We start from the raw sequence: 27,228 nt of genomic DNA on the forward strand, positions 1-27,228 counted from the left end.
TCTCATTCTGATGATCATTAGTAATCAAGTTCTTAAATATGCAGTTGTCCCTCCTTCACAAAGAGATGTGATGCTCTTGATTGACCTTATTTTAAGATAATCTTTTTAGCACTGAAATTATGATGTTAAGTGTTAGAAACGAGATGGCAAAAATTCATTGATTAGCCTTTTGACTTAACCCTTTACAACAGTGGGAGAGCTAGCAATGAGTGAGTTCAAAAAAAAATGGATTTAATTGTGAGAATTCTAAAACATTATTGTTCAGGACAATTTTTTTTCGATGGAGAACTTCTGTAGGGCCATCAAGAATAGGAGTAAATGAGTTGCATCTATTTCACTTTGAAGAATATGTGCTGTAGCTGTGAGGTTTTAGGACATGGTTGCCTTTAGAATTGTCTGCTAAATATCATAGATACAGAAATATCATAATTTCTTGTTGGTTAAATATGAGTTAATATGTAGAGTGATGGAGAAGAAATTTAAATTGGGAGGTTTGTCAAGGTGCAGTCTTTTGTCCTAACAGAGAGAAAAAAAAAAAACACACACACACTTTTCCAGGATGCTAAAAGCAACGTGGCATTTCAGAACTTGCTATCAAATGCTAAAGTAGACTTAAGCAGAGGTTCCCAGCCAGGAGTTTCTATAACGCAGGTGAAACGAGCAGTTTGAGGGTTTCCTGCTACTCCACTGTGCTAATGAGCCATCACACAGATTTCACAGGTGAACTTCTGTGCTATGGTGCTTAGTGTAAATTAGGATTAAAACTCTAATTTATGGGAGGGCTACCTAGTCAGATTTTCAAGCTGCTTTTATTTCTCTACACCAATTGTCAATGTTGAGTCCTGATGCTGCTCTGTGAGGAAGTTAGGCTTTTCTCGTGTATGTATATATGTTTGTTTGTCTCCCCCAGCCCTGCCACAGTGATCATGTTCTCTGTTGATGTTGTTTCTGTGAGCAATTCTTGCAGGCTACTGCAGGTGTGTTGTTTTCTTGTGTAGTAGTTCTTTCTAAAATAATATTTTGGCAGACGGTCTTCACTGGAAATGAAATGTGGTTTGCGGATCCACTTATCTGCATCTATCTAGTAAACATGAGGAAATTTTATCTTAAAATCTAGTTTGGTGTTGACAACGAGGATGATACAGGACATAAGGAGAGACTGCTGGCTTGAATGCATCTAATTCTGTGTGTACACACCATTACCTACCAAAAGAAATAAGCCAACTGTAAGTCTTTACTTAGGATTATGATGTGAATCCGTATCCACACATTTATATGTGTAAAAGCCTGTTTAAGGTATTAAAAAAATGTCTTTAGAAAAGCCCAAGAATGTAGATTCTATTTTCCTCTGACTTGAGATGATGCTAGGGGTCATTTGCATGGGCCACTGTAGTCTGAGGTGTTATTTCAGGAATGCTAATTAGATCTCAGCATTATTGTGGCTTTTGACAAAAAAGCAGCAACAACTGAACAGAGGGATTCCATCAGTTGTGTAATAGACTTTGCTGGGAAATACAATTTGTATGTCGTGACCTTCCCCAGAGGGAGAGTGAGAAGACCTGAAGCTGAATGTCTCCCACCATAAATGAGACCCTGGGCAGATATCAGTATTTTTGCTGTGTTATTCACTGGGTCTTTAATTAGTCTTCTAGTTGCGGGTAAAACTGCGGGCAGACTGTAGTGTGAGATGCTGTGATGTTGGAGGCACAGTCAGTCTACTGGCAGGTTGCCATTTGCCTGGGGACGGCACACCTGCCGAAGAGAGACAGTTTCTTCACTTGCAGCATTAACATGAGCTTAAAGACTTGAGCTAATTGCAATCTTGAGGCAGACTGTTTGGTTAAGGTATTAGAAGACACTTATGCTCCAGGAACAATAACAAAATACCTTACTGTGTAGGAGCTGATCGTGGTTTTAGAGGCTCTTAGCCATAATGTAACTGTGTATTTTGTGGGAAGAGAGGATACAAAAAGATGTGTTTTTTGTCATGTTCCTGATTTCTAGAGAACAATGAGATACAGTAATCTAATTTAGGTCTGGGTACGTTATGTCGCTGCACACAACTTATAGAGTACATCAGATGCTCTGGTTTGTGTATGTAGAGATTTTAGTGGGCTGAGCTAACAGCAAAACAGCTTTAGCTTGCGAGAGGGAAGTATATGATTTTTGTGTTGGGAGCTTAGAAAGATAAATCTTGTGCTTGATGCTGAACAAGAGTTGGCTAGTGCTCCTGATGTCTGTACTTTTAGTGACTGGTGAAAGAATATATTTTCAGTTCTTCACATGTTAGGATTTAGAAGATGAAATTTCATCCTGAAGATTCACAATTTCATCCTGATTTTGTGCAGATGTGTCCATCTTTGATTAAGGGTCTCTTTACCACTAGAAAATAGTGGTAATGAGGTATTCCCAGTAAATTTGATTATATGGTTATTTGTATTTGGTAATTTTAAATTTCTTTCACAAAGAGTCAAAAAATGTGCTAGCAAAAAGAAATGAGGATTTTTTTTGTTGTTGTTATTAGTGCTGTATGTGCAATATATGTAAACTGCTAAAGCGCACAACAGCCACCACCACCAAAAAATAAGACCCCATAAACTTCTCTTTCAAATCAGGCAGTGTTTTGGGCACTGAAGTGTATGTGTTCATATTTTCATATTTGGACATACAAGCTATTTGGGCATAGCCTGTCAAATACTGGACACTGTTACAATCTTTTCTAAATCATAATTCAGCGTAAAAAATCAGTTTCTTTTCCCATTATCAGTATATGCATTCATCTGTTAAATTCATTATTTCCAGGAAAATTCATGAAAAAAAAAAATCCCAAGCAATCTGCTGCTAGCAGTGGGCAGACCATGTGAATGCATTACTTAGGTTGTAATACTTTTATGTATTCAGGACAATGTTTGTGGGTTCTGCTATAAAGATCTTGGCCAAAAAGAAACCCAAGGAAATGCATTAGCAATGAGATCAGTTTGCTAGGGAAGATGGTGAGGGCCACTCTCAGTGTCAATTAGGAACAATTTGGAGAGGCAGTTTCCTTAAATGCTGCCTGACTCAGCTTGCAGAATGTAGCCAATAATCAAATGGCAGAATTTCACAAGTGGCTACATCAAAAACTTACTCCCTCAGTTGGTGACACAAGTCACTTACATTTCCTGTGTAAAGTATTATTTCCAAGACTGAAATCTATTGATCCCATTTTTTTCTTCACATTTAAGAAAGCATAAGTTCCTGCTGTTCTTGTCTCCTCTTCCTGCAAATTAAACCGTCTCCTTCTTGTTCTTGAGTTGTGGATCATTCTCCTTCAAGTATTGCTCATTAGTTCTTCCTCTAGCTATGTGGATATCTGGGAATGCTTTCACTTTTGGTGGTAAAAATAAATTTTCTTTCTGGCTTTTGTTGAGAGCATGTATTGATTCGTGATGGGCAATGCCCTAATGATGCAAGATGAAGCAAATTAATGGAGGAGGGAGGGATATAGCCTTCCCTTCCCCCCCATCAGTTTCAAACTGACAGAAAAATGAAAAAATGTAATACAGAAGGAGCCAGTACTTCAGTAACTTAGACATTAGGCCTTTCTTTAAATGTTCTATATGATCCTAAAATCATACAAACATACACTTTCTATCTTGCAATCAGTCTTTGTGACAATAACGTCAAGAATTCTGGTCTTACTAAAGCTGTTTCCTCTGGATTGCAAGTTACTTCAAAATGGTCTAGAAATAAGGCTAAACAACAACCCTATATTAGCCCTGCAATATGTTCAGTAATCCAAGACTTTCAGGAATGTGCAGAATCGTATGTTGCTAATACCATGAAATGTACTTGCTGGCCCTGATATTTTGCTAGAGGTTTGTGGTGGCCTGAGGTAGAAGAAGACCTTTTGATTGCCTTTAGTGAGTTAGCCTCACATCTTAATGGGAGAATGTCATGCCACCCTAGATTGAAGTATCCTGAATTTCCCTAATTTTTCTAAATAACTGTTTCTCTCTAGATTCCAGCCCATGGAGAAGTGCCCTTAAGGAATAGGATAAATATGGCTGTTAAGGGTGAGAACTACTTAGATTCCCTTCAGTTACCTGTTCAGCGGTAAGTGATATACTTGGTCACACAGACTCCCTTGAAGATCAGATTTAAAAACTCATTATAAACTTGTTTTTAGATAGTGTTCATACAACCTATTAAGAATGTGGAAGTCTGGGATTCATTTGTCAAGGCATTTGTAAGTTTGTATACATACGGGCTGGTCAGTCATGACAGTGAGTGTGCAAGCACCGTTTTAAATAGACAAACATGTTTGCAGTAGAGATGTGATTGTATTTACTGGATCAGTGATTCACCGAGATGAAAATACCTGAAATTCCTGTAACTCCATGAATACTACTGAGAACTATAATTAAAAATTTCTTTACCCTGATGGACATTTTCCAGGTGTAGCAATGATAAATAGCATGATTTCTCCAGTTGTTGATGCTGGAGAGCCTACTAATTAATAAATATTTAGAATCTGGCTGATGGTAGCTTTTTATCCAGGGTATAGATTGACCACTAACATAACGTAGGTTCCATGAAGGAAGACAAATGAAAAAAATTAGCTTCCACATTCTTGTTGAGCTAGAGTGACACATGGCATGATTGTTTGGAGGAATGAAATCAGAAACAAAAGGCATTTAAATTTCATTAAATATTATTCGCATACTCCTTTTTTTCTTCAGGCCAGATTATGAATCTTTACTGTAACAGCAGCTTCCTGATGCTCTATTTCAAACTGTGAAGGTTTTTTTTTCAGTAGAAATTTGGCATTTTCTCTACCTTGCTGTCTAACTCTTCAAGCAGGTATTTTTCTCTGGGAAAGATACTGTACAAGGCCTTTGGTAATTGGTACTGTTCCCTCCATTCTAGCCAAAAATTGCCGTCGTAGTCAGTGACTCCCAGAAATTCTGGATAGGATTCATGCTGAAATTTGCTATCTTAATACACAGAGCCATGGAATACATCCTCAGATGTATGCAACAATAAAGACAGACTATTGACTTTGCTGTAGAAGTGCTCAGGCTACCCCAAAGATCAGACAAATTGCCAGAATCCCAGGTTAATTGCTCAGTGAAAACTAATGGCTTCCAGCAGCTGAGTCTTGGATCAAAAGTCAAAGAACTTATCAAAGCTAACTGCTGTGCCAAGAACTCAGCTTGCAAAAAGGTTAATGAAGTCTGTTACTGTAGTAGAAAGCTGGTTGCAAACAGTGATGTTAACTGCCAAAGGCAATAGGTCCTGTAGATGGCTAGGGCTGTTCTGGGTTGCTGATGGAAAGTTTTGGTTGTAAATGCATGAGGATATTGGCTGTAGACTCCATATGCCGATAAGAAAAAATGCAGTGTGGGAGTAATGCATGTGAAACTCAAAGGTACAATAACAGAGAACTGCAAAGCACAGGAGTTGCAGGCAAGGGATTTCTGGGAGAGAACTGTCTGCAAGGTCTAGCCTGCTGTGCTTAGGCAGACAGGCTCTGTTATGTCATCTGAAACCTTGCTGCAACATTGAATCTTACTGCAGGAAGTGATTTGTATAGCAGCCCTATATAGCAAATTCTGTGTCATAGCAAATTGCTTTGCACAGATAGGCAATTTTATGGAGTGCCATTAGTCCCTTCAAAGTGAAAAGTTACTCTGACTGTATAAGGAATTTGGAACTGAGGCCTTAAGATGAGCCCCTGTGCAGGCTGATTTGTTGTTTACATTGTTTTCTCTTCTCTCTGATTTTGTGGGAAATCACAGCTTGTATAATAATAGTCCCCAGAGTATTGAATCATTGTGCTGGTGGTTTTCAAATGTGCTGCCATAACCACCATGTCTAATGACATCTGGACAGTATTGAAACACATAAGGTATCCTGAGGAAAAACAAAATTATTGTTACAGAATTTTTTTTTCCCATTTCACTGAATTAGGAACCTAAAAAGAGCAACAAACAGGAGAGGAAAAAAAAAGGAAATTGATTTAAATTCTCTCTTTTAAAGAATTCAATTAGTTAATCTCCAAAACTTATGTAAAACACTTCATATGATCATAAAGATAATCCATTTCAAGCATAGGTTGCTATCAGTAATGGCAAGTTCACTATAGCATATTAAGTCAGCGTATTTTCCTTAGAGATATATATAGTCCAATTCTTTAGTAGAGCTATTTTAGTGTGGCTTTTGAAAAATGACCTTTTTCTTACATCTTTCTATTTGAGGTGTGTGTGTGTGTTTTTTTTTCTTTCTCTCTGTTTCCAGGAGGAGAATATTTCTAGGTGGGAGGACTCACATAAAAGAAGATAGAAGTTTTCTTCTGGTCCCCCCCCGCTTTTCCTCCTGCATAACAAAAGTTATCAGCTTTTGTGTTTACTTTAAGCTAAAGCATATGACATAGCCAGATTTCTCCTGGTAGTCATGATTTCTTGCACTTTCCATATTGGATAATAAATTAAGATTAGAGTCTGGAGCACTGAATTTGAAGTCATTCAGCTAAATAAAACAGAATAAAATAGAACACTGGTTTTCTTTTTCAGATTAAAGATTCAACTTACAGTTAAAATTGTGAGGTACTCCTGGAAAATGAAGGGGTAAAGAGCAGATATCTTCTTGGTCTTCAGAAATGCAGTGATGCAAGACTACTAGATACACAGTTTGAACATCCTTATATTTTAAAAAATAGAGATTATAATTTCAATTTATGTGCAATCAAAGGGCAGTGTTTTTTTTTTCTTTCTTCTGTTGAAGGCTTGAATATTAGTTATTGAGACTTTGAGTATTAGTACCTGGAAGATAAAACCATTAGATTGATCTCCGCCTCTCTCCCCTGCCACCCGCCATACTGTTATTACGTTGTTTCCTGGTGGAAGTTTCCATAGGATCTCAAAGCACCAAATCACCATCGTCAAAATCACCAGTGGGCTTAGGTGAAAATATTTATCACTGTTTCAGATGAAGAAGGTGAGGCAGAGAAAGTAGGTAAACCTTTCAAATATAAGTGCTTTCAGCCAAGTCCTTTGGCTGCAGAATTTTACCTTCCTTGTTTTTATCCCCAAAGTTGGAAAAGTTTGCCATGAGTGGTTGCTGTGGCAGAGTCAAAAATATAATCAGGATTTCCTGTATTCCAATTCTGTGTCTCGAGAAAAGACATTCCTTCTGCCTTTTGTTACTTTCTTCCTTTTTCTGTTAAGCTAAAGATCTGAGCCCTACAAAAAAACAATATGGGTGAGGTCACTACTCCATGCATATTTACAACTTTGCATTGCTCTTTAAAATCTACTGTGCATCAGCAGCTTCTCTAATAATTCTATAGAGGATTTGCTTAGGTATCCTGTTATATAAATTAAGATATATACGCCCTCTTTCATGGGGAGATGCAGTGGAAACCCTTATTAACCTATCTTCACATGTTGCTATTTTAATTATGTTTATATAGCAGTCAGTGTGTTATGACCCTGTCTGCCTTGTTATGCCTGACATTATGCATGCAGCATCCTGCTGCACTGCTGCAGGTTGATAATGTTGAATGCTGCCTAACAGCTGCTTTACATAAATGTGAAATGTGGTTTTTGTTCAAAAAAAAAAAAAAAAAAACTTGTTCCTTTCATGCAACATGTTTTACCAAGATTTTTACAATGTTGTTGCCTAGCAAGCTAGTTCACTGAACTTTTTTCCACACTGTCTATAACAGAGGATGATGAATAATCACCTGTACCTTGTCATTTTTGAGTTGTTGTTCATCCAGTCTGATTTTAAAAATAACTCTTTTCACTTAAGGATATTTTAATGATCATACTATGACTTGTCATACTTACCTTCTCAGCTATTTGTTAGAAATACTTGTACCATATTGTGTTAAATACAATATTTGTCACTTCAGTTCACATTTCCTGGGAATGTCTTCTTTACTCAATTGCCTCCTCTCTATTAATTTGGTTCATTGCTGCCTAGGGATGGTGGGAGGACCATGTAATCAGTTGTTCACTAACCTGTAACGAGCAAATTTAAGAAAGCTTGCAGAACAATGACACAACCTCATAAATGATTTTTTGCTTTTTTTCCTTTCTGACAAATAGTATAGCAGTCTTAAGAAATATGATAGTCTGACCCCATTTCTACCCTCATTAAATTTGCTAGTGTCTGTTAGTGGTTGGATTTCTGAGTGCATATTGCTTCAGTTACTTCATTTGTTTCTCTCCTCCTGTGAAAGATTGCAATGAAAATAAGAAGAATGTGCAGATGATTAAGTATTTAGTCTGCCCAATTATGGTTGATGGAAGTTATTTTTGTTTTTTATTTTTTGTCTTCACTACCTTAAATGTCAGCAGGGCCAAGCTGAAATGTAGGTTAAGCAGATAGGAACAACCAAAGAAAGCGTAGAAAATGTAAAGGGAAAACTAGGAAGACTAGGAAAAGGTAGCAAACTAGATTGGAGTTATTCAGTTGATGACAAGATTGTTGAAAGCCTTTCAGGAAGTGCTGGATAGTGATTTTTTTTTTTTAATGTATCTGCTGCGCATAGGTTTAAGTGCTTTATTTTGGAGTTGCTGTGCATATATCTACTTTATTGTTTAGAATAAATTATGTAGATTTATTTTGAAACACATAATGCAGGGAGTAAATTACTACAGTGATGAAGACTTGATAGTCATTTCCTGTCTTAGAAAGAAAAACTCACACTTGATCTATTTATAGTTTAAAAAATAGATATAATGAAGATATAATGAAAGGTAGGGGACTTCCTATGATTATGAACAGTTACTGGTTTCTACTTAGTCATGAAGCAAATATGCAGTGTGATGGTCCAACAAACTTTTGTTCTGTTTTTAATATTCTGCACAAAGTGTATTGTGGCTGTGAGAATTGAAGATAGCTTTTAACCGGATCTGTTTCTTCCTAACGCCCAGGCCAGGCAGGGGAGTCTCTATACAGGCAATGAATAGAGCAATCTCTGACAACCCTTTCATTAGAGTGCAATGTCTTAGGGCCAGCTGATCTCATCACAACAATTTTTTACTTTCTTTGTCCTTGTGCCATAGCTGAGCAGGTTTGGAAAAGCAGACAGGATGTTACCTTTGTAATGGCTTCTTTTTTTTTTTTTTAGTTGTGTGATTATCATTGGAGTTAAGTTTATATCATTTTCACTGAGGAGAGAAAGAGGAGTTTTTTTGTGTGTGTGAAGAGAATCATTATTCATGGAGTACAAAATTACTTTTTCAATGACTCTGTTTAGTAAGTCACCTTTGATATCTGAGATTTGAATAAGTCATAGTATCAAGGAATAGTTCAGGTATGAAATATAGTCTGATCTCCTGCTTGCAGCAGGCTATATTTTTCTGCCTGTCTCTCTTTTTTATGTTGACACCTTTTGAATATTTATAGGATATTTTTGGTAAATCTTGGTTTTTGACATGCTGTATGTTAGCCATTTCTCTTTTGGGTCAAATGTGGAAAGAAAAAGCAAAGCACAGAAAAATTAAATAGCTACTTTTATCGCTTCCTGATTCCAGCAGTGATACCTATTGGTTTTTCTGATTTCTAAGGCTTGTGCAGGCTGGTTGCTGCAGCAGGCGTGAATTCTGGGCTCGTTACTTCCACAAACGAGATGAAGAATAGATTTTCCTGATGGGATTTTATCCCAGTGATGGAAAATGGAAATTTCTCCAGTTTTTTTTTTTTTTGATTAAAAAAAAAGACAAACACCGCTTGCAGAACAAATTGACCTAAATACAATTGCTAAGGCTAAAATTTTCAGTCAACTGTAAAATCTTAAATGCTGGCCAGCCTATCACCTTGCATGTGACTTAGTGAATATTACAATTATTTAGCTGCAGAGTCAGAAGTCCTTTATTCCCAGCAAATATTGTTGAAGTCCTCAGACTTACAGATTTCATATATTAATGCTTAACAACAACTGCTGTTTAACTTTTTCTTGTAGTCCAGTGCCCCCACTGGAGATCAGAAAGGAGAAATGTAGCAGGGAATATTCCATAATAAATGCTGTTTTGACATTTTTTTGACAGAATTCTCTCCTGATAGTTGAGGCACAAAGGTGATTTCCCTTTCCCATGCACTCAAACTTCTCTTAAGTCTGTCAGAAGTACCAGTGGCACAACCCTGGTGTGGAGGTCAACTGGCAGTGCTTGTCCTGTGAGAATGACCTGGGAAATGATTAGAACCAGCAGCCCTGGTTTTGCTGTGCAGTCTAGCCCTATATTGCTCTTGGCTAAAATACCAGAAATGACCTGGAAAAAAAACCAGTGTGCTGCTGCCAAAGGAAATAAGAGATTTGGTCCCCAAACGTTTGTACTGCTCCAAAGGGCTGGGATCACACTGAATGTTCTTTGTGGTTCAGCTGTCAGGTGAGAGGATGACCTCAATAATATTAAAAAAGTAGTTTTTTCTTGGTCTTATGCTGTCAAATATGAAGACAGAGTCCAACTGAGTGAACTCCTATACAGCTGTGCTCCCATAAGAGTGAGAAAGATTGTGTTTGTGCACCATGTGCTTTGGATACAGCATTGCTCTGTTATACTGCAGGTTGCTGCAAATACAAGTCCCTCAGCAAATGCTCAGTCCAAGCATTTTTCTCCCATTGGAACCCAGAAATTTCAATTTGGACTTTTAACTCACATTGAGAAATAAAAAGCAGATGTAATTGGCCTCACTTGTGAATTGCTCCAACTCCCTGGTTTGAACAGTGTGAATCTGTTGCTAGGACTGTAAGTGCAGTGCAACATCTCAGAGCAGCTATGCCATGAGGCTGCAAGTGGGAGAAGTTTGCAAGCACACAGGACCAACACTATGTATGCTACAAGGTCTCTTGTAATAGAGGCACAATCTAAGGCAGACTTACTATTGCTTTTGTCTGCAGTAGGGTAAGAACTACCCTGCATTTTCATCCACTCTTATCCTTTGCCAGTGCCAGATAGAGTGAATCAGGGTCCATGTCTTCATGGATGAGAAGCTGGAGTCATAAAGCTTTATTACTCTCTTTATGGTAGACAAGAGTTCAAGCCATTTCTACTGTTTTCTTTGTGAACTTTGCAGCATCTACAAATGGTACTACTCCCTGCTTACAAATGAAATTTGAGGATGAGTGTGAGAGAGAAAGAAAGGGAAAATCTTTGGACAGTTGTGACAATCTTTCCAAATAAATGAGATTTGAGGGTGTTTTGGTCTCCACTTTCTAATTTGAAAGTATGTAGGGATGTATAAGATATACATGACTGTGCATATTACTGTAGCACAGGAAGCTTGTTCAGTCTATTCTTCTAGCAAATCTATGCAGGAGTTTTCCACAGCAGCTTGCTAACCTGCATATGAAGGAAATAGAAGGGCTCCATATTGTCCAGAAACTTAATTGCCTGTCTGTGTCTTTTCTACTTTTTTCTGGGCTTTTTTCTTTCCCCCCAATATAATATTGAGTGGTAATTCTCCAAGATGGTCATTTCTTTTGTACATAACTCTCTGTTTGCCTGTCCCCAGTGTCTCAAGAATGGTTTTGCCTCACTGAGCTTTCCATATAGTGGAAGGGTGGAGCCACCCTTTATGTTTTTCATTTCCTTCTCAACTGATTACCTGTTTCATGTTCTAAGGAATTGTCTTTGGCAAAAAATGAGATGCCTAGACATTAAATCATGAAAGATTAAACTGTTAAGCTGAATTATGCATATCATTTCTGGATTACGTTTATTAAATCCTATCTGTTTGTTACAGATATATCAAGCTTACCTTTATTTGAACCTATATATAGCCTCCACTCAGACTTCTGCTGAGTGCAGGAGCACTCAGAATGGGTCCTTAAGTCATGTAAGCAGGAGAGGTGAGATAGTTATGTTTCCTATCTCAAAGAGCTTTAACAGTGAAAACAGCCCATTATCATCAGAGGTCTGTATACATCCCTGCAGCTTGTTAGAAAAAGTTTTCCTACTTCAAGCAGATAAATGTGATACAGATCAGTTATTTTATTATGGGTACATCAGAGAAGACATGTTAGGATTTCAGGCGTTCTTTTATGTCTGAAATGGTCTAACTTTTTGCTAATAGGCAGCAGAGTCTTCTGCTATAATACCATAACTGAATGTCTGTGAAACAGTGGTACCCAGATTACAGTCACCATTAGGCATCTGTGAAAGGGGTAGGCAGGTGGTACACTGAGTCACATACTAGTGAAGAGGCTGTTAAAGAGTATGCTGGCTAATAATAGTGTGACCCAGAGATTATTTAGCATGGCCTGAAGAATTCCTTTGGGAACCTGTTTTGTAGTCTTCTCAAGAAAAAATGACTGCAGAACAGTTGAGTGAATCTTCTAAGCGGGGATAAGGTGATTATTTCACAACACCTGGGCAAGAGATTTGAACAAATATTTATCTTTAAAACTGTGAATAAAATGAAGGGAAATGACAATGTATTGTGAATGTTTATAAAATTTCTGCATTTGTTCTTCTCAGAGTTCAAGTTATACAATAAACGGGGTTTCTGAGAGCAGTTGGCTGAGAAATCATTCTCCTATTTAGAGAATACTTGAACCTTTAAATGTATTTCTGTTTTACTTCTGCATAAAGTTAACGCTTTTCTTGTTTTTCACTTACGTATTTGAAAAAGGCCAGGAAGATCTTCTGTACTGGAGAGTTAGTGTGTCCTACAAATATTCATTGGAGCAGAGTCTTGAAGCCTGAGGTAAATGCTCCAGTTTTTTAGATCAATAACTATATATCCATTGATACGCAAATGGCACCAGCAGAATCTGTTGCATGAGACTAATGTTGGAATAGTGAATACTCCCCTTGGGACATAGAATTAAAATGTGTGAAACAAACAATCAGCTTCATGATCTGAATCAGGACCTGATAACTAGTTTCAGCTAGCTTCATGAAAAATCCAAGCATGCATTTAGTGAACAAGCAGTGGAGTGAGATAAAGATGGTACTTCCTGGATGCAGGAAAAGAACACTTTTCTCGCTCAATTCTCAGTAGGACCAGTGACACTGCTGTTGGTGTTACTCTCCAAAGTCTTACATTATCAAAGTTTGATCTAAATAGAGCAGTCTGGAATGTCTCAAACCTTCAGAAGTTTTTTTATTTTAGGTCAGATGTCTGAAAGGTTGAGGTAGTATGCAAGAAAGAGAAAACAAAGAAAGGAGCCAACTACTTCTCTTGATGCATGTCTTAGAAATTACAGGCAGAAGATATTTGATGTTGATTTCTCCGACTGAGTTAAAGCAATATGCTTGAAGCATGTGACCTTCATTTATTGACTATTTCTTCATAGAGAATCTAGTGCAATTTGAAGGTGCAAAGCCATGGTGAGATATTACTGTCTTGGTGCTTCTATCATGCTGTTTGATTACTCCTTTTGTGACCAGCCTTAAAAAGGTTCATTGATGTTTCTGTCCTGTTGTGCCATAGTGACAGTGAGAAGTAGGAAAGCAAGGGTCTTTTTTAATGCCTATTCTATCAGTGCTAGTGAACAGAAGTATTGACATCTGTCAGTGCCTATTGAAGAATGCATCTGTTCAAATGATTGATTAATATCTAGGGTATTTCTGAGAGAAATACGGTGTTCTTAACACAAAATGAATTGCATAACTACTTCTTGTCTCCTGATTTCAGTAGTAGCTTTACTTTTTAGACATTTTTTATAGTACAGTCCATTGATGAATTTAGTTAAAAAAACTTTTTTGGGGAAAAGAGGAATCCATCTCCCTTCACAATTAGAGATTGATTCAAAATGTACAGCTTTAATCCTGTTTCATACATTCTCAAATTCAGGATTTGGGAGCATTGTTTGATTCATGCTAGAAGTAGGTGTCAGAATGAAAGACAGAATCTGAATTACTCAGCCTTTTGCTTGCAGTCAGTAATATGGAGTGTTAGCTTTGAGATGCCAGCCTGATTTTGTATGAGTGGTAGTTATAGATAAACACATCCTACTTGAAAACTGTTGGACTTTCTGGAGAAAGCATTGAGCAAATACTGTGAAAAAAGTCTTTATGAAGTAATGAAATCATGTAATCGTGTAAATGATGAATTTATTAACGCACTCAGGAAAACAGTGGAATGTAGGTAATCACACAGAGAGCTGGGTCTACTTGCATTTACTTCTCTATGTAAAGCAGTCATTTTATTTTTTGGTTATATGGTGTTGACATAAAAGACTATTAATCAGGCACTTCACAAATGCATAGTAAGCTTTTTTTCTTTCTTGAGAACACTTTACTCATAATAAGGAGATACTGACAAAGGAAAATTAAAAAGTAATTTTTTGTGTATCAGATATGTATTTTGCATTTATGAAGAAGTTACAATTTTCATAGCAATTTAAATGAAACAAATTTCTTTAGCAAAAACTGGCAAATAGAACAGACTTGATGCTATGGAACATTGCTTTGCTTTCAATTCTGATACTTTTTCTCGTCTAATTTGTTTGCTCCTCTGTGAGGTATCATAAAACCTTATAGTAGGATGAAAACCTAGTTCCACTTACCCTTTAATTGTTTTTAATGCAAAATGCTGTACTAACATAAAATGCTCATTTATTTGTATTTGGTGCCAGAGATCAATTTGTTGAACCTGGCCTGGGATATGTTATTGCAAAACAATGGTGTTTACTACAGTTTCTTCTCCTGTTAGCCACTTTCCAGTTTCTTTCATGGCCAATAAAAGTTTATTAATGCTAAATAAGTAATTAAGAAGAGAAGACTGACATTTTTGTGCAATAATATGATTTTTTTTTCTGGAAAACATGATTGTTCTGTTTTTAATGCACTGCAGATTGTGGATCCTGCAAACCCTTATGAATCATAGATAACTCGTTTGTGCCAGAAATTCACTGAGAGTGACCCAAACCCTGCTCTCTCTAAATGAAGAGGAATAAATAGATAGGCTATTTCATCCTAATCACTAAGGTGGCGGGGGCGGGGGGGCGATCGTTTTTTTTTGTCTGTCATTGTTTCTTGTCATCATTTGTAATGTTTTGACTCCTTGCAAAATCCAACTTGCTCTCTCCTCTGTGGTGCATAATGCTCTTCATCAGCTCCGTTCTGTGAAGATGGAGATTGCTGTGGTGCTCTTGTCAGCAAGATTTGCTCTCTCTTTGCTCCTCTTCTACATCTGAGATTAGTAGAGCTGCTGCTAACAGCAGTAAGGTGAAAAGTCTTCTCGCTAATGAATTATGTCCAAGGAGTGAACAATCTGTGGGACTCCTAACCTGTTGATCTTTGCTTTCACTGGGAAACTAGGCGGTGGTTGTTTCCTCACCTCGGTTGTTCCTTGCTCAGCATTCTGAGGAACCCTCCAGAACATCTTTTTCAAGTCCTAGATTTCAGTTGTTTTGGATTTTGTATTTTAATGAGACTGTTCTAGCTCAGGTGTTCTTCACACTTCAGCTGTTGTCTTGTGCTCAATAGCCACCTTCTGGTAGTAAAAATAACTATCTCTCTTCTATTGCCATTTACCTTCAGAACTCCTCTCAAGATTGCTTTGAAAAACTTAGAGATTTTGCCTGTCTCTTTCGTGCATGTTATAATAATGATACTGTCTGGAAGCTGCAATCAGGATCAGAACTCTGTGCACGACACTCAGCACAAAAGTACAGAAATGTCTTTTCCTTTATAGGATAAATGGACAATAGTCAGTCTGACAGGAGAAAATGATGGCAAGAGGTGGCAGAGCTTGCCAGCAGATCAGTAGGAGAGCAAGGAGTAGAGGCCAGTGTTTACAGTTCTTCCTCAAGTAGTCTGTCTGCTTGATCTCTCTGCTGCTATGTGTTAACTTACTATGACTGGAGAGCCATATAAGTGTTAAGTAATTCAGAAAAATACAAGTCTGGCTGTGTACAGCAGAGGGAACGAAAATATGCCCTGATCTGGCTTCCTAAGAGTGGGGAGTCTCTCTTTGGCAGAAGTGGATGCGTGAGGGGAAAGGGCGGGGAGAGGAAGACAAAGACAGTATCAGCAGGAGGGAAATGGAAGAAAAATCAGAATTTTTAGGTGCATTCACAAGAATAAAATGATCCTTCTGATTATATTGGAACCTGAAACTTACTCTGTTGTTTGGGAGGAAGGTAGGGTGTGAAAAAGGGAAAATGTCACATGCACACAGTTATTTGCATTACTGTGTCCTTACAGTGAGTATAAGGTAGAGCCTAGGAAGGGAGACTAGCACAGCAGCTCTGTATTTATTAAATAGCTATTTAAGAGGTAATTTGAGTATTTGAACTTCTGCCAATTAGACTGTTTCCAGTGAGACTTTTGTTCAGGAAAATGCATTATTTGTTAACACGGTTTCAATTCAACAACTCTATAGATTGAAAGAGAAGGTAACAAATGCTTATTTTATGTAAACAAAGGTTGATTCTAAACACAGTGTAGAAGTTGTGTCCCTACTGTGCGGAAAATCTCGCTGTCAAGAACTGAATGTCCAAAAGGAGACAGAGGAGTCCTAAAACTTTATTCGAATAAAGGGAGAGTCCACCGGGCATATCCCTGTGGGGTCTCTCAAATTGCTGGGGGACGCAGCCCCCCTTTTATCCTAATTTCCCGCCCGAGGGACGCCCTCTCCTTTTCCCCATTGGCCAAGGTACTCAGAAGTTACAGCCTTCCCGGCCCGCCTACACCGAACTCCGGCCTCCCGCCATCTGTTCTCACCTGAGCTCACCAACTCCTTTGTCCCCCTTGCTGAAGAATGTGGGGCAATTGCCCTATTTCCCTCCTTTGTAAAGGCCCCATCTCCTTGCAGATGGCTCTTTTTGTCCTTCTGGGCTCATGGCTCCACTCAGTCTCCCCTCCCTTTGTCCTGCTCTTCAGCCAAACTGTGGAGAAACCCCCTTATTGATGAATGCAGAAACTTGAGCATTCCGCTCACTACTGAAGACAGATACAATTTTCAGTAAAGACAGAAACATTAACCATCTAGTCTTGACTCCATGTCAGATGCTTGGAAATAAAAATAAGTTATGTCTGAGGAGGAAAGAACTCAGTCCACTAAAGGCAGGAGAGTGACTATTGTAGGGTGTGGTAACTCACAGAACCTAACACTTAAGTACAGAGAGGATGGGATAAGAGCTAACTGGAAGTGAAAAGGGAGAGGGAAATTAAAGCAAAATTCTAGGAGAGAATAGCTAAAGATTTGGAGGTAGTTGCAAATGGGATGCCAAAGCTTGAACTTGCCCAAAATAGATTGCGTTAAATTAACCTGTTACCATTCTCATAGTGTAACTCTGTATTTCATTTTTTTCCCTTTGGTGAAGGAAATGGAGTAGCCATATGCACATGGTGATTATTAGTAAAGATAGATGAAATGTAACTGTTACAGAAAGGGTGAAATGGGAAAAGGAGTTTGCAAGGATTATTTTTTGAAAAGATAGGGTTAGAAGTGGACTTCAAATATCAGCCTAGAGACCTATCTCGTTAAAATGATTTATTTTATGACTGCCAGTTTGCCGTGTGTTGAATTTCAGGCCACAGCTAACACAGATGATTAATATAGATTGGCCAATTGTGTCAGAAAAGTAAGGTGTTCTTGATGAGAAGAATAATAGAATGATTAGTAGAAATCTCAAGGTTTTGTGTTTAAGGGCTGAGAACAAACAAGTCTGCAACAATTTGGAAATCATTGGATGGAGGAGAAAAAAACAAGAAAAATATTTTTACTGGTTGACAACATGAGTTTTAAACTTCTGGCAATAAGATTTCATTTGATATTAAATGTGAAATAAATTTCTAGTAAAAAAAAAAATCTAATAGCTATGGGTAAAGCTTACTAAGATGTTTGGGAGGAATAAAGAGAGACTGCCTCATAAGAAGAAATTAAAGGATTTAGTGTAAGCCTCACAAAACAGAAGCTGGGAGGATTCTTGCTTTCTAGAAATAAATTTCAAGATAAATTCCTGTTTGAGAAGAAAGACAAAAACAAATGGAAATTAACCCCCCCCCCCATCAAGAAATTGGAATTGAAATAAGAAATTTCCAACCATCAGGACAATGAGATTCTAGAATACCCACTTAGAAATAGCATGCTCTTGAGCCCTCAATAACTTATTTTTAGAGATGATTTTAAACCACTTATGAAAGAACCTTTTGACATAGTTGCTATCCAAAGAGTGGATTTACTGACCTAGAATTCCATTTTCTATTTTCTCTTCCTAAAGAAGCATATGCATATGTGCTTAAAACACCAGATTTTATTGATAATCTACTTTCTTTTAATGAGAATGCTTAATTAAGGTATTTCTACAAACACAATCCAACACATGTAGTGCTTTGTGCTGCTCACTTTAACCTTTTTATTTTCTTTTGGAAGGTGAACGTTCTAATGTGGCTCTTAAAGTCAGAGCAAGGCTATCTTTTTATTACTTTTTTGTTTGTTTGTTTTTTATTAGACACTCCTGGTAATGGCTGCTATGCAACAGATGTGATTGAGCCTCCCCAAATTTCTGCAGTCTCCTGGATGATACTGATCTCATAACTCCCTGTGAAATGGTTGTTGCTTCTCTCATTAAGTAATCCAGGCTTTACTTAATCAGTAGGGTTAGGACCTTAAATGAGTAAATAGAAAAAGGTGAAAAGTTAATGGTGTTGCTCATAATGCATGTCATAACTCCTTTGAAAAAGGCAGAGGGTGGTACTGTTTATTATCGAAGCACAGATTAGGGCAGATTTTTTTTAAAAAAAAAAAAAAAAAAAAAAAAAAAAGGAAAAAAAAATTGTTCAGTGAGGCACAGGCACCATTTTCATGGACCCTTATATTCCTCTCCAAACTGGTACTTGCTTGTGATTATGTCTAAGCATTCCTATGGTCCATGGCCCCAAATTATTTCCAGTGTTGTTTCTCTCCCTTACTCTTAATTCTATTTCTCTCTCCCCGCCAGACATATGCAAGGATTTTCCTAGTAAAGCACATTGTTCTTACAAGGCTATGGACAACATTGTCTTCTGTAATTACAAGTGTTGCCTGAGCACCTGGAAGCAATGAACTGGGGTGGACTCTTTGCTTAATATCCTGTGCATGTTTTCTTCTGCTGATAGTCCTGATTCTCCCCTTTCACAGTATAGGAACCCCCTCCCAGCTATTTATGTGAGTGGGAATTCAGACAATAAGCAGCAAAAGACTTCAACATCCTTTTAAGATTATCAGCATTCTTCAGTAACTGGATCTACCTCCTGAGAATTCTGAAAGAAGCTGCAGAAATGTTTTCAGTAGAGCTGCCCTGTGACATTTCTTCACACTCTGCATTTATGCTTTTGTTGTGTTTTGTCTTCATCTACAAAACTAAGATACCTCACCTCTATTGTCTCATGTTTTAGGAGAGCTGCAACTCAGTGTTTCATGTTTTGCAAGACCCAGGCTGCTATTTGCAAATCGAAAAAGTGATAGCATCCTGCTACTTCATCAGTGATTTATTTGCACACTGGAGAAGCAGTCCTAATTTAAGGACCTAACTTTAGCAGAAAGGCTACCTTATAGAGCCCCTCAAAGAGCAATTTGCCGCAGGAATGAAAGGAAACTGCTCATTGTAGAACAAATGATTAAACAGCAGCATTTTGGACAAAGGAAATACCTGCTGAGATTTGTGAAAGATATTATTTTTATACTGTGTATTAAACTTTTAATCTGCTTCACACTGATGCTCTGTATCATCAGAAATGAACCCAAGCTAGACTTATAGTCCAAGTGAGAATTTGTTAGATGGTCTTATCCATATGGTTTAGCAGTATTTAGCTATCTGGGAAAACTTAGACCAGAGAACATCAGGTGAATATATCAGGTATATGTATTACTGCTGAAATGAACTTGAAGAGCAAAGCGGGGCTTAGATTAATGTTTGCAGTGACTTGTAAACTGCTTAACTTTCAAGGATTAAGACATACCCTCTACAAATAAGAATAAATAAGTCCAGTATTCGGGGCGCGGGGGAAGTGCTCCATCATAAAGTTCCCTGTGCAGATCACTTTCTTAGAGGGAAGGCATTTACTTTAATAAGAGATTGGGTCATGGGTTCTAGCAGCAGATGGGATCTATACTAGCAGTCTCCTATTCCCAGTTCTAGATGAATGGTTCTCAGGAAGAGTGAATGGCAGAGCATTTTTTCCTCATCTGTGTTTTCTGTTGTTGAAATTGTAGAGTGGCTAAAATTGCCTGGTTGCAAGTTTGGTGTCTTCCTAAAGTCAGATCAAACATGTCTGGCCTGAGCCTGTAACTGTTCATTCAAGTCTGAATTAGTCAATATGACAGAGTTTACCAAACTCACAAACAAAACTTACCAAACAACCAAACTGTTGTATCTGTCTGGCTTGTCATCGCTTTGGCAACATTAACATACTTTTTCAGCTTTGCCAGCAAGCATGCCAAGTAGTAGCCTTATACTGTCATAATTTGCTGATAGCAGGGCTTATTTCGCATTTTCTCCCTCATTCTATCAGGAAATAGTATTCCTTTTTATTGCTGTTTTTTTCTGTGAATTCAGCGGCTTCTGCTGTGGTCTGGACAGCTACTGTTTTATCAATTTAATGAGTAAAATTCCACACAAAAAAGAGATTGAACTAGTTCTCTTGCTTTTTGACTAGACGAATTGGCAATGGTTGAAAGTATCAGGTCCTACTAAATTTTTCTTGCATGGGTATTGTTTAATACATGATAAAACTTAACCTAAATTTTACATAACTTCATCAGCCAGATGAATTAGTCTGTGATTTTATATGTTCTCTGGCGTGCCAGTAATTCTGAGATGGTGTAATACTCCAGACGTTTTTAGAGGGACAACTTACAGTGAAGATTTCTCAGAAAAACATAATGATCTGAGAAAGACTTTGGTGTAGCACTTAACACTGAATGATTTACATGGCCTTTTGGATAGGTGTGATGAAGTTGTAGTAAATTTTCATACCATATCATATAGATGAAAAGTGTTTATAGTGGGTTTTTTTACATTCCTTACAGGTATTTCTTTTATACTTGTGAGTGCAAAGAATTTCACAGAATGCAGGAGGCTGACGACAGATATTAAGTGCTAAGTTCCACGGGCTGGTCTCCCTGCAGAAGCTGGATGGACGCCTAACAGAAAACATGCCTACAAGCTGTTGGTGCTTTTGACATGTTTTGTCTGCAGTAGTGCTCTGAGGATGCTGGTGGTTTGAATAATCCGCTTGTTTCAGAGTGCAGATGCCAAACTGAATATGCGTCCTGTGAAGTCCCTACAAATAGCAGGGAGACAATCTCTGATTTAAAGTCAGATGAAGAGAGAATCGTGAGTGCTGGTCTTGTGAAAAATGGCTCTGTTGGGATGTTCTCAAAAAAACTCACAAAAGAGTTAATTTACTTATTACAACAAATTTGTCTTTTATCTGTCACCTTTAATGTCACCTGGTTTTGTTACCTGTGTTTACCTACGCTTGGCTCTGTGGCATCCTGCTTTCTGAACCAGCTGTAAAACCTTTATTACTTCTGCTGCATTTGTTTGTGGTCTAAGCTGACTCTGAAACGAAGCCTATATGTTAAAGGGTGTCAGATACCATTTTTGACTATCGAAGTCTTTTAGAATACACCTCATGAGAATACTTGGCTGATTGCAGCGTTCCAATACCTATCATTAAGTTTTGTTGTCTTGAGAAATGTTCAGTGGCTTTAGCCTTCATTTTGTTTTATAGGCTTCATTCAGGGAAATGGGTTGACTGTAAGGAGTAAGTAATCATTGAGCAAGTAAAAATACCATTTAAAATTGCCTTGTAACTTCCCTGAAAACAAGCAGTTACCTTGTTTTTATCAGTATTTTCTTACGGTTTATATAGTGCTTACTAAATTCATTTTTTGTCCGAGTGAAGTTGGGTTGTTGAAGTTGTATTGGAAAATGAGGAAATCAAAGAATAGTGTGCTAGTCATACATTGTTTTTTCCACTTGCCACACCAATTACAAACAACAATATTCATAGACCTCTTAATTGCTTTGTGGGTAACCTGTAAAGCCACTGTGTTTGCTTAAATCAGGGACCTGATTCTCAGTTACCCTCCTACTATTCTGTTTCTCTAGCTATGTAGAGTTTTGCCAGAGTCAATGGAAATACAGTATCATGGTCTTTTGTGCAATTAATACCACCTAAAGCAACTTCAGGATAAATAGGAGTCCTCTCTAAGCCTTGTCACTGAATCTTTCCACTGAAAATTGAATTCTGCTGTCCATTTTATTGATGTAGAAACTGATCCAGGGTATATCAGGTGCCTGTAAATAATCTTGAACAGATGAGTTAAGAAGATATTGCAGGTGACTTATGTACAAAAAAAGGGCTAAATCCATTCAAGAAGTTGTTTGTTGCCAGTTAATTACCTGCTGCTGATTAGAATAATAAATTTGAGTGTCGTTCTGAGACCTGACATTGACTTTTAACCCCAGGCTTATCTGGAAGTTCTACTAAATGTTATCTTTAAGTATTGTAATAAATCTGTCATAATGGGTGCAAATGGATAAAACCATTTCAACCATAATTCTGCTGAGCTGAACTCTTTATAAAGGAGAACACTTTTTAAATATAATGGCCACTGGAATTATTCATATGGATGGATCAGTTCAGATTTCCACATGGTGTTACAAAACATGAGATTTTTGCACTTAGTGAAATATAGTGTTGCAATGGAGGCATAACTCTTTTTCATTGTTAACGTTTATTTGTATGAGCTGCCAGTTAAACTGAGGTAGAGAGCTCCGAGCTGGAAAAGTTTTGAGACAGATCTAGTGATCCTTGGGTCCACTTTTAGAGGATGAAGTCTGCCTGCAATGTGTCACGTAGTGTAGGAATGTCTGTATGGAACAGGATCTCGTGCATCTGTTGAGGCTATATGCTTTTAATGTGCTCTTGGCTTCAGCCAGTGATACCAAATGACTTTGTCAATATGCAGCAATTTAGAGAAGACTCTGCTTTTGGCACACCAACCAGACAGAAATTTTATTTTGCGCTGAATTATTTTTACTGCAGTTTTTACATGAAATGCTACTTTTATAGTGCAAAGTCTAGATAAATTGCTTTTCTTTTGTCAGTATACCCTGAAATACTAAATTCAGAAATTCTGACTGGTGAGGAATTATTATGCATATACCTGACCAACTGCCCCACAACTGTTACTCCATTAGCACTAAGCCAAATCACACGGTAAAGCCCCATGTGGTAGTATTGTGTTGCTCAATATAGTTGCTAAATTCCTTGAAAACAGTTGCAATAGCAGGATAACAAATCACACAGCTGATACAAAATTACTCAGAATAATTCAAAATAAAACAGCCACAAAAAGTCACTGAAATGTCTCTCAAATAGATTCTCTTAAAGATAAAATATTGGATGAAACTGAATGTCAATGAATGCAGAGTAGTACATGGGAGGAGGAGATGGGAGCTGAAAGCAAGAGTCTCTCTAATCATATATATAGAACTATGGATTCTAAATTATAAATTATCACACACATTATTTGATATTTGAAAAACAAGTAAAGGGAATGTAATTTGGGAAATCCTTTTAAAAATAGGGACAGCAGTGAAAATAATGGAGTTATATAAATCCATAACATGCCTGAATCTTGGATATTGTGTACTGTTCTTACCTTCTCATCTTGGAAAGACTCAAGAGAACTAGAGAAGGTTAAAAGAAGGGCACAGGTATGATCAGAGGTGTGAAATCACTGCTGCATGAGGACAGACTAATTGATTGAGTTTTGGTAACTTGGAAAAGAGATAAGTGAGAGGATATGACAAAGGAAATAAAATAATTACTCAAAAGGAACATGTAACTAACATTTCAGTATGCCTTATCTTACTAATGTTAATACATTCCACCAGCAGGTTTAAAGCAAACAAAATAAATACTTTTTCATACAAAACATAAACAATGTGAGACAATACCACTAGTTGTTTTAAAGGCCAGAAGCCCCAGTGAGTTCAAAAAGGGATTAATGGCTACTTTTGTTCCATGAATTGTGTAAACATCCTGCTCAGACACAACTTCTGGCTTAGGAACTCCCTAAAGCGCTAATTGCTAGAAGATGGAAAGGAGGGGTTGCTCAGCTCTTGCCATGTCTCTTATAATCTTCCCTTATGCATCTGCTAATGGCCATGTTGGGAGCAGGATAATGGGCTAGACAGATTTTCGGTTTGACCCATTATGGTTGTTTTTATTTTATATCTGTAGTATCTTTTCAGTAATGGGAGGTAAGATGGAAATTTTCAGCTTGTTTTCAGAGTTCAGTAAATGCTGTCTGGAGTATGATTTTTAAAAGCTAGTTACAAATGTTCTCTTTTTTTACTTTACTTGGTTTAATATATAAAAACTTAGTCTGCAGATTTATCTGCCAAATGTTCAGGAAGATTTTTCTTTCCAAGTAGAGGGAAATGGAGATGCAGGAAAATCATTTATGTATTTTTCTTGACTAATATTACTTTTTCCCCCAGAAAGAGCAATGTCACAGAAACACTGACATGGTGAATGGGAGAGTTTTCTGCAACTCTTTTCTTCTGAAAGAGGGAGAATTATATTATTTCTGACGCTGTTGGGAGTTACCAATAGTTGTGAGTTATGTGAAACAACAGAACATTCCAGATTGGACAGTTGGGCTTATGTCAGTGACTACTGGGAACACAGGCTAACAAGGAGAATTTCTTGAAAATCTCTCTTTTTTTTTTTTTTTTTTTTTTTTTTTTTTGTGTGTGGGGGGGGGGGATGCAAGTTTGTCGTCGTCTTTTTTTTTTTTCCTCACCTGAGTGAAAGCCAGCTTTTTGGGATTGAAAGCAACATCAGCAGTTCTTCGTTTTATGTGACTAAGCTTTAATTCTAGGGTTTTTCCATGCAGGTGTGTAATGTTAGGATGTTTATTTGTACCTTCTTAATTTGGTCAGTTATCACAGAGCACATTAGAAAGGAAAAATACATTATTCTATGTCAAATGAGTTTATCCTGTAAAACATGCAAATTGCGCATGTCGTTATAAATCATGGTCTCAGACGTCTAAAGTTGTTGTTTTTGTCTGCTAGGGAAACTTGTTTCAGATCAAAAAAAAGCTGTAAGGAGATTACATATAGCCAAAATAGCCCCAGTTGTTCATGAAATGCAATTACACAGTATTCAAAGCTGAGTGCAATAAGGACCTTAAATAACAATAGCCTGTAAAGTTTAAAATTAAATGTAGGTTCATCCAGCGTGGTGAAAAAAGGAATTGGATCAATGAAAGCAGTTTCTTGTATCTTAAACAGTACTGGATTATATTAAAAGACTTTTGAGGTGAATTTACTCTTTGTATGTATGAAATAATTTTTGTTTGTTTATGAATTTTAGGAGAGAATTCCTTGAATTCAGCTGGTTCTTAGTATATATGGAAGCACAGGAATTAACAAGGCCATCTGCCAATCATCTTTAGCTTGGCTAATGCAATTGCAGAATCTGTTTTTGCAGAAGGTTTTATAGGACAGTACAGAGCATTATTACTGTGGTGCAGAATGCAATAAGTCAATATCTGATGTAGAAGGAAAGGGAATGTAATACAAACTTTCTGTTACAGATAGCATCTTGGAAAAAATGAATACAAACTGCTGTACCACATAGCCAGGTCACCTGCAGTCAACTCCACTGTCAGAGTAGCTGTATGATGCTGACGGAGGTTTGAATAAAGTCATAACTAAACACGGCTGTGCTTCCTTTCATTGAATTTCTTAATTGTCTTCCATGTTCATTTATTTGGATTCTTCCAGTGCTAATTCATCTTTTCCCTCATGAAAGCAAGCTCAGAACAGCCCAGAGATGTGCAACTGCTGTCTTGTTTTATTTATTAGCTGTATCACTGCCAAAGGGTGTGAAATGCAGGCTTATTACCTGCTGGCTTTGTATTGGGGCATATTTCATGAACAAGTTATGTTGGCTTGACCAGATCACAGAACCTTTGCAGTAGTGCAGAAAACGTGTTTTGCAAATGATTTGTCAAAATCATACAGAGTGTGGTATGAAAGAACAGGAAAGATAAAGAACTTTATCAGGAAGATAACACATCTGAAGTTATGGTGTTATGATGCAGGAGAAAGTGATGTTTCAGACTATCATTAGCCATGGTTTGTCTGTCAGTATGGATGTAAGGTTGCTGCAAAGTAAAAAATTTTTCTGTTTAGTGACTAACTAGCAAATAATGCTTAGGAGAAGCTGAGACTGCATTCCCACAGAGAACAAGCAAGCACTACTTCCCTGTCATATTAAACACTGAATTTACAGGGAACTATAGGGCCAGTTCTGCCAGAACCTTGTCTGAACTGTTCCAGTTTACCTAGCTATTGTCTCTTCAGATTTTACACAGATAATTTCATAACATGTGATATGGTGTAAGTATATTAAAAAAAAATCCACCTTTGGAATAGGAAACATGTTGCTGCATTACTACAGTATGTTATTTGTTCAATCAGTTGCCACCTAGTAGGTGGATGTAGCTTAAATAGGGTATTTCTGACGGCTAATCTAAATTACTTAAGATTTCACCTTATTCTTTCCTCTTTTTCTGTCTTCTAGCATGCACTTAATTCAGGTGGACTCTGTTCAGCGATGGATGGAAGATCTGAAGTTGATGACGGATTGTGAATGTATGTGTATTCTCCAGTCCAAACCAATCAGCATTGAGAAGGATGAAGAAAATGAACTTATGCTTTCCTCACAACATAGTACATGTGATAACTTGCAGTTGCTATTAAAAAGAGCCTGGATTGTAAGCACAGAGTTTACCAGGATTGCTCAAAAACTGGAGAAGAACAGATGGCAAAGAGTCCACAGCATGACAGTGCGCGTCAACTGCCATGTACGTTCAATGATAAATGAACACAATATGTTCACCAGGAATTCTTCAGAAGAAATGCACAAGGTAGGAGTACCTTTCCAGATACCTTATTTTTATTGTAATAATTACTATTTATTTTAAGTAATTTGTAATAAATATTTGGATCCCATTGCTGGTGCTTAGTTTTTCTAGAACCTTTTTTTGTTGTTGAAACATTTTGTCTTTTTTATTATATGGTTCTGAATGTTGAAAATGGTGACAAATTATGTTGAAAAAAATAGTTTTTAAGGACTGCTGAACTGAAACGATTAGACCCCGCCATCTGTAAGTTCTCTTTTTTTATTAAGATTTTAAAAGTTTCACTTTCTTTATCTTCAGTTTTACTTGTACGCATTGCTTAAAAAGTGGGAAAAGGTCATTTGT

The 27,228-nt window shown here is 37.3% G+C and overlaps 1 protein-coding gene across 1 annotated transcript in view; it reads left to right on the plus strand.

Moving 5' to 3' along the window:
- Positions 1-4,011: 4,011 nt before the first annotated feature.
- INSC (INSC spindle orientation adaptor protein) overlaps positions 4,012-27,228 on the plus strand; it is a 79,567-nt gene continuing 56,350 nt past the window's right edge. Inside the window, exons 1-2 of the mRNA XM_010225545.2 lie at positions 4,012-4,095; positions 26,544-26,889. Coding sequence (XP_010223847.1) covers positions 4,043-4,095; positions 26,544-26,889 — 399 coding nt within the window. The 5' untranslated portion in view covers positions 4,012-4,042. The remainder of the gene's footprint in view (positions 4,096-26,543; positions 26,890-27,228) is intronic.

The sequence above is a fragment of the Tinamus guttatus genome, unplaced genomic scaffold (assembly GCF_059628265.1).
Source record: "Tinamus guttatus ecotype Peru unplaced genomic scaffold, ASM5962826v1 Tinamus_guttatus_pri_ptg000240l, whole genome shotgun sequence".
NCBI classification, from domain to species: domain Eukaryota; kingdom Metazoa; phylum Chordata; class Aves; order Tinamiformes; family Tinamidae; genus Tinamus; species Tinamus guttatus.